The sequence below is a fragment of the Melampsora larici-populina genome (assembly GCF_000204055.1).
Source record: "Melampsora larici-populina 98AG31 unplaced genomic scaffold MELLAscaffold_18, whole genome shotgun sequence".
Taxonomy (NCBI): domain Eukaryota; kingdom Fungi; phylum Basidiomycota; class Pucciniomycetes; order Pucciniales; family Melampsoraceae; genus Melampsora; species Melampsora laricis-populina.
Window position 1 is genome coordinate 44,940 of NW_006768782.1, and position 8,076 is coordinate 53,015.

At 46.2% G+C, this 8,076-nt stretch overlaps 2 protein-coding genes across 2 annotated transcripts; one reads left to right on the top strand and one right to left on the bottom strand.

Annotated features, from left to right (window-relative positions):
• Positions 1 to 1,177: 1,177 nt before the first annotated feature.
• On the bottom strand, positions 1,178 to 3,125 carry MELLADRAFT_106438 (uncharacterized protein; the record flags this gene model as incomplete). The annotated part of the gene is made up of 2 exons (XM_007410127.1): positions 1,178 to 1,189; positions 1,236 to 3,125. 2 exons carry the CDS (start codon positions 3,123 to 3,125, stop codon positions 1,178 to 1,180), a joined length of 1,902 nt encoding a protein of 633 aa, XP_007410189.1.
• Positions 3,126 to 3,836: 711 nt separating this feature from the next.
• MELLADRAFT_86351 (uncharacterized protein) lies at positions 3,837 to 5,285 on the top strand (the record flags this gene model as incomplete). The annotated part of the gene is made up of 7 exons (XM_007409919.1): positions 3,837 to 3,978; positions 4,076 to 4,116; positions 4,166 to 4,558; positions 4,630 to 4,791; positions 4,857 to 4,973; positions 5,037 to 5,180; positions 5,226 to 5,285. 7 exons carry the CDS (start codon positions 3,837 to 3,839, stop codon positions 5,283 to 5,285), a joined length of 1,059 nt encoding a protein of 352 aa, XP_007409981.1.
• Positions 5,286 to 8,076: the final 2,791 nt, after the last annotated feature.

An 8,076-nucleotide genomic window follows, 5' to 3' on the forward strand; every position in this document is an offset into this window, starting at 1 on the left:
TGTAAGACCTCCCTTAAATGCTGTTCGTGTTCCTCTACCGTCTGTGAAAAAATGACGATATCATCAATGTATACCACGCACACTTTGTTCACCAAATCCCCAAGAGCCTCTTCGCACCGACGTTGTTGTGTTGCCGGCGCGTTCGTGAGTCCCATGGGCATCACTGCCCACTCGTAAAGTCCCCACGGTGTTTTGATGGCCGTTAATGGGATGTCCTTCTCCTCCATCCTAGTTTGAAAAAAAGCGTTGATTTGATCAAGAGAAGAATAGATTTTACCCGATGCCACCAACCTCACCGCTTCGTCTGGATTGGGCAGTGGTCCACGATCCTTCACCGTATGTTTGTTCAACGTCCGATAGTCGCATATCAGTCTTGGTAGGGCTGTCGGATCTTTTTTCGGGATTATCATAGACGGCGAAGCATACGGGCTGTGTGATTTTCGAAGACGACCGGCCGCTACATGTTGGTTGATCAATTTCTTCCACGCGTCCAGGTGTTTCCGCGGATAACCGTACTGCTTATCATTGATCTGAACGTTGGGATCAGTCAGCACGATCCGGTGTCGAACCTTCGAAGCCTCTGACTGCATTCTGGCTGGGAAAACTTCATCATCTTCAGCATCAATATCATATACCGCAGGCAACTCCTCAGGGAATAAATCCTCAAATTCTTTCAACATCGCAACTTCCTTCATACTAAGCTCACTCACTTCCTTCACCTTTTCCAAATTCTGCATGACTGTATTCACCAAGGCATCCCTTTTCTTCTTACAATCCTCAGCATCTCTCCTCTCATCAATGGCGCTTTGTTCACGAAAACTGTATCCATTCTTTTCACTACGCAACACACGTTGGGATAAAGATACATCAAGTTTATGTTTTGAAAGAAATGGAGCCCCCAATATCAAGTCGTAATCTCCCCCCAACGGCGCGATTTTAAATGCTGTTGCCCCAAAGGTGAATGCAGGGTGAGGTGCCTTGATATTAGCGAATGTATACTCCTTCAGGACAAACGGTTCAGGCTCGGACAAGATAGCAGGACGCACCGAGATGGGAATCGGAAGGGGACGCCGAACCAGCCGTAATTCGTCAGCCGCTTGTTCCGATAGAAGGTTCGTCCCTGCACCCGTGTCGATTAAAACGCGAAGGGAAACGCCATTTAAAAGCCATGTCATGATCAGGGTTTTTCCTAATTTAGGATGAGCAAAACGGGATCCGTACTCAGCATTCTCCACTACATCTTCATCCTGCGGTCCGTTCAGGTGTTCCATCAATTGTTCGTAAGCCGCAAGATCAGCGCGTCCTAAGTCCGGAAACACCCCAACAGCCGCAACATCTACCTCCCTTCCTTGATCTACTGCTGCTACATCGACTCTACGTGGTGGTCTTGAAGCTCCAGGTGCCATCGAAGCTCTCGGCGCTGGTACCGATGAACTGCCTTTAGCTGGTGGATAAGGAGGTGCACGAGGAAAGTCCATGGGGACTGAGAAGAACGTATTGTTAGGCCTCGCATCACAGCCGCCTAACCACTTGTTGCACGAAGTCTTGCATCGAGGACAAAGTCCAATCGATCGCATGTATGCACCGAAACGCACATTACGAGCTTGGCTTTCCTCAGGAGACAATGGTGGTCGGGTCGCAGATGGAGCCGTCGATTGAGCCGATTGAGCTGGCCGGGATTGAACATTTGGCACCGTTCCCATAGCGTTTGAAGAGGTTCCAGTCGTCAAGTGAGAGCGACCACCGTTCCGTCCATCAACTGCTTGGGTAAGCAGGAAGATGGCACCGAGTCGTTCTTCAAAGATTGGGAATGAGAAGCGCTTCGTTACCGGATCCACACTATTCTTCACGACCCGCTCCATCTTGATCCAAGCCTTAAAGGTCCCTGAAGTTCCTCCTACCACAGCATTAGCTAAATGCTCATCATCACACTCTTCAACTCCAATTTCTTCTTGGATCACTCTTGCTCGTCCACAATATGCAGTCACCGACTCATTCACCTTCATCGTCAATTCACGCAAACGTTCTCGAGCTGCTTCATCCCACCCAACCGGTAACACTACTCCTTGCATCTCTAACATCACCGCATCCCACGATTTACCATCAAAATTACGTTCAGATCTGCGGCACCAAGATGAGGCCGGGTCATTAGCTAGAACCAACGGGAGAATCCGAAAACGATCTTCAGGTCGGTCGATTTGTTTAACTCGAAAAGTCGTCTCCATCTGGTATTGCCACATACGAAAGGCAGCGACATCGCCAAACTTGCCTTTGTACTGAGGCCAATCAGTAGCTCGAAAGTTGGACAGATCAGCAGCTGCCGGTACCGTATTGACTGGCGTATCGGCAACGGAAGGTAAAGAAGGTGGGATGTTGAACAGGTTCTGTCGTCCTACCGCCGGCGTCGACGTGAACATTTGAGGTGTCACGTCATGGTCTGCATTGGGTCTCTGAGTAGACGTTTCACCATGTGAGGTCGCGTTGCCGTCGCGATGTCCGTCGTGAGGTCGTTGGCTTTGCAAGAAGTTCTGTAGAAGGCTACGGACCTCGCCGATTTCCTTACGAAGATCCGCGTTGTCTGATCGTAGTCCGTCATTGTCAAGTTTCATTCGGGCGAACTCGGTGCTCACATCGAGATCGGCAGGCATCGAAGTTGATTGTTGATTTGCCATGTTTCGAAAGGTTTCTTCGCCCGAGCTGATGAAAGAGGTATGTGGGTCGAAATTGCCAGGAATACTACGACGAGGATGTCGAAGATCTGAACCCGGAGGATTAACACGTCGGTCAACTGCGAGTGATTCTTCAGAAACTTGATCAAGAGAGACTGAGTCAGATCCTAAGGGCCAGTTCGCTGTGATAACAGGGTAGCCTTGCCGATTCGGTGGGTTAACTATGGAATCCCACTGTTGAACTATCAACGGAGTCGAACCCGTCGATTCGACCAAAGGCAGGATTGGCGGAGCTGAAGTAGGCCGAACAGGGGTAGTGACAGGGGTAGTGTAAGATAACGGGGTAGGGGCACCTCGAGGCGGAAAGATGATTCGCTCCGGGTTATCAACTTGAGGTATCGATTCTCCGGGGTTTCGACGTGTTGTACGATGGGATATCAGGCGGTTGTCAGACATAGACAGGTTGAACAGTGAAACAGGAGGCTGAAGGTGACAGGTCTCTGACAGTGTGGAGGAGCTGGTTTTAAGTTCAGGTCGCAGGCTAAAACAGGAAAAGAAAATAAAAAAAAATCGGAACCGAGTGTTCGAAAAAATTTTGAATTGAGTTGTATCGTTTCAAGGTTTGAAAGTTGTATTGTTTTAAGGTTTGAATTGAATTGCGGAGTAGTTGATTGAGTTCGAGAATCAATTGACGCCTTCGAACTCGGAGGTGTACTTCAAAAAAGTGTAAGGTCTCTCTCAGGGAGACCTTCACTGGATCGAGGAGTCACAAGGCCGAAGCCAGACAGAAGTAGCACCTGAGTATATTCCTGATAAGAGCCTATGATAAAGAACAATCAATATAAGAACTACTATGAGACATAAGGAGGAAGAAGGAGTCCTCCAGAGGAAGTCATACCTATGATAAAGAACAATCAATATAAGAACTACTATGAGACATAAGGAGGAAGAAGGAGTCCTCGAGAGAAAACCTCAAAGGGAGAGAGTATGAGATCTCTATATAAGAACAACTATACACCACTACTGTAACTCCATACTACATATGTAACCTGACTCGTAATCCATACTCCTCCCTTACACCATGTATGAGAGTATGATACGTGTCAGGATTAAGTAGCAGTGCAGCCCTTTGTTTTGGAGATGTGGACCAACGGTTCACCATGATCAATGAAAAAATCTCCTTTCAAAACCAAAGAAGATTCAAGACCAGCAGAAAGATTTGACCCGAAAGAAAGCCACTTTGGAGGTCGAGCAGGGCAGAGACGAAGAAATTTTGCAAAGTTTCTCAATTGCAAAGGCAATCCGACAGGTGCGTGAAAGATTCCATTCGCACAATTGCAGAGCTGTCTCAACCCCTGAACTGGCAAATTTGTGATCTCTGACGTTGAAACCACATGCTTGTTCAGTTTTTGTTAGCGCCACCAATCATCAAACAACGGAAGCAAAGGTGTTTCTTTTCTCCTTTTGTTTTCCTTTGTCCCTCTCGATCACTTCAGCTCATCGCAACCATTCCAAAAATGCGGCCAGGAATCTTTCAATCCCCAGCCTCTAACTACGATCGAATCAATTCAACACCCAATCCACGAATCCGCCAAGCCTCAATGGCCTTTGGGTTTGACTTTGAACGCCCTCAACAAACTCCCCCAATGCTCCGTTCCCAAGCTTTCCAACGGGGTGACCTGGATTCCAGCGGGGAGCCTAACTATCGCTCGGTGCTAGACGATGAACCACCAAGCACCTCTAACAGCTCGCAGAGAGGTTTTGGCAATGGGCACAGGGGCAATGAAGGACCCAATGACCCTAATTTGGCTTTGGAGCTGATTGAAAGTTTGGGTGACTCTTTTGGACTCAGTTCAACTGAAAAGTCTGATGTGAAAGAAATATTTCAGGTCAGATCACTATGTATCTCAACAACATACAATCAATAAAAGTTACTGATGGGATCTTTGATGCAATGTAGCACACCGACTCCTTCGCACGTGAAGTAGCCACCGTCTGTTTTTTTCGATCACAGTTTGCGAGACTCGAAAAATCTATTAACGAAAAATCAATGGCCTCCTCGACAATCATTCAACATCAAGGTGATCAAGCCTACGGATGGAAAGGCGGCGAAGGGGTGCGAGTAAGTTTCCCAATTCTTTTTATCTTTATTACCTTTCTTTAAAACGACTTACAATACTTTTGAAGTCATTCATCCGGGAGAAAATCCGTGAAGCCCTTGTAGGCAGTCACGTTCAGGCGTACGCGACAAATTTCACCACTGACAACGACCCTGTTCTCGACTCGCTTGAGAATCACATTGTAGTGAGTCACTTCTTGACTTCATGTACATTTTTTTCACACCCAGACTGACCAACCCATCATCAGGGGGTTTTGGTTGCAGCCCCAAACAAAGTCCCTGACTACAACCTGCCCGAAGATTTTCGATCCAGCGAACCGACCGCGGACACAGCGGTGCGCAAGGTTATTAAAGAAATAGCTAAGACGGAGAGGGCAAAGTTCCAGGACACAGTGAGTTTTTTTCCGAGTGTTGGATTATCTTAATCACTTGTTAAGTCACCTCGAATGCCCATCAAATCAAGCAGCTCCTCCTCTACATCAAAGACCCCCCTTTAAATTCGAAAACGCCGGATCTGTATACCTTGATATTCGAGCTGAATGCAAAGCGACCTAAGACTTACCGCCAGACTAAGCATGAGGTGTGGACCAACACCTCGGTCGCCGACAAATCCAGGCTTGCTCTTTTGGTGAGCCATTGAATACCATTTGAGGCATTACATAGAGCGCTAGGGCACTCATTATCTACTTTTGTAATGCAGAGGCTCGAAGGGGCCATATTCCACCTTCAACCAAAGGACTCTACCGTGCCACGAGCTGGACCCTCCAAAAAAAAGACCACCCGCTCTATGTGGGATTCGGTTGACAAGCGACTCACTTGGATCCGAAGTCTCACCCCTGACCACCAAAAATTGTAAGTGGAACTTGACCACCTTACCACAACATCAATACTCACCACCTCTCACATTTCAAATCAAGGTTTTACAAATGGATCATCCATTACGATTCCAAAGTCTTCACCGGGAAAGACACTTTTGAAGACATCAAAAAACATCCACGAGGTCAAATTGAGATCCTCAAACCGGATGATTTTGCCAAATGGATCATAGAAGGCTGTTGTTTCGATTGATCGAAATTATACATATGTATAATTTCTCGGTTTACCAACCCTCAACCACCAGTTCTTCGTTTCGCGCGGATTCAGTCGTATCCCATCTGTCTTCAAATAAAGTTTCAATTTATGAATGATGACATATATCATTTGATAAGTCATCATTTATTTCCACTTCTCTCATTATTGAATATTTAGTTTATGTCTCCTTCTAAACCAACCACAACCCCAATCCGAAGAGAAAATCACTTTTGCTCTCGATTTGTCTTTTCATCTTTCTGGTTGTTCATTTCACTCAATTTTTATTTTCTTGTAATCATAACTTTTGCTCGTATGAATCCCAATCTTAAGCTATCTTCTTTAGTACGTCATGCAATCTTATGCAGTCTTATGCTCTATTCAAAACACAGAAATACATACAACTATTATGATAATAGTTGTATGTATTTCATTGCGTCGTTGAAATTACAAAATGGATTTATTTTCAGATGGCCGAGACTGTAAGGGTTACCTTCCACAGGATAACGTGACTAATGCGAGTCGCGACTCGCTTTTTTTTACCCAGCGAACGCAAGCTGGAAATCGCTTTCCTTGAGGGTACCTCCAGGACGTTCCACGAACCGCTGGAGGAACCGGTGGAAGCGGTTCCTCCACTTTTCCAAACATCGTTCGAGGAACGGCTGGTCACGGCTCCAGCCACCGTGACCTGCGGTATCCGCGGCGGTTTCCAATCACCGCATGGTGCGGTGATTGGAACCGCCTTTGAGACGTTCCGGCTGAAAACGTCTCAGAAACGTGTCAACTGAATTAAAAGTGACACGTTTCTGAACGGCTACAAAAACCGTTATCGGGCGGTGCGATTTACCCCCTGGTGTACGAAGGACTCGACTCTCTCATAACTAGCGATGCCCCTCTCACCATGGACGAAATCTTCACCACTTTGATTCTCACATCTCTTCCCATTGACTGGCTCCCAGTAGTCACCCCTCTCATGCAACGAACCACGGTCAACTCAGCCACTGTCATTCGGGCCATCAAGAACAAGGTAACTCGTCGTAAGACCTCTCTTGACCAAACCTCCTCCTCCGATGCTATTGCCGCTAAAGCGAGTTCAACTCGTCCTTCGAGCTACCGCCCCCAATCTGGTCCAGCCTGTAACACTAAGTACTGTACCTACTGCAAAAGACGTAATCATGAAGTTGGTAACTGCTGGATCAAGGAATCCGAGACAGTCAACTACCCCGTCTCGGAGAGGAGGCTTGTCTCGTGCCTCAAACACCTCGTCTTGTTTCACTACTAAAGCCGGAAAGACATCCGTTGTTGCATTGGACATCAGCAATGATGAAGAAGAATCAGGAAATGAAGAAAACTTCGTTCAAGTTAAATCCGCCAAGGTGCTCTCAGCTGCTATGAAAGTTTTTACCGACTGGAACATCAATTCAGGATGCTCTCTTTCAATGACTCCATACAAATCAACTCTATCTCAGCTTGAGAAGTCTAAGAAGGTCATTCAACTTGCTGATTCATCCTCAATTAACGCAACTCACTTGGGAACTACCGTGTTACCTATGAACAAAAGAGATCATCATCATCGAACTCTCTTGGTTCCGGCACTGCAAGAGCCACTTCTTTCTGTCTCAGCACTCTGCGATGAGGGTTTTGTTGTAGTCTTTGACAAAACCTCATGCTTGTTCTATCACTCCACCAATGTTTCTATCGCCTCAGCACCCGTTAGCACTGGTTACCAAAGAGGCAACTTGTACTATCTGGCAGCTAAGGTAGATGAACCCTGCTCCAATCTGACCACCGAAAACACTTCTGACTCCACACTTCTTCATTGGCATCAAAAATTAGGTCATATAGGACTGAAGCCTCTCAAGAAACTTCTATCAACTTCAAAAATCAAGCCTGATGTAATGAATGAAATAGATGTTCAAAGGTGTCCTGTTTGTGTTAAGTCTAAGATGGCAAGAAAGTCTTTCAAATCTCGCTCGGATCACAGATCCAATTCTGTTGGTGGTCTCATTCACTCCGATGTTTGTAGTTATGAGGTGTCTTCCTACGAAGGATACAAATACTTTGTAACCTTCATCGACAATTACTCCAAATTCACTATAATGTACCCAATGAAATCAAAGAGTGATGTTTTCTCATGTTTTAAGGCATTTCGTTCCAAGTTTGAGTTACATCTATCCACCTCCATCAAGAAGCTTCGTACAGACAATGGCGGAGAATATC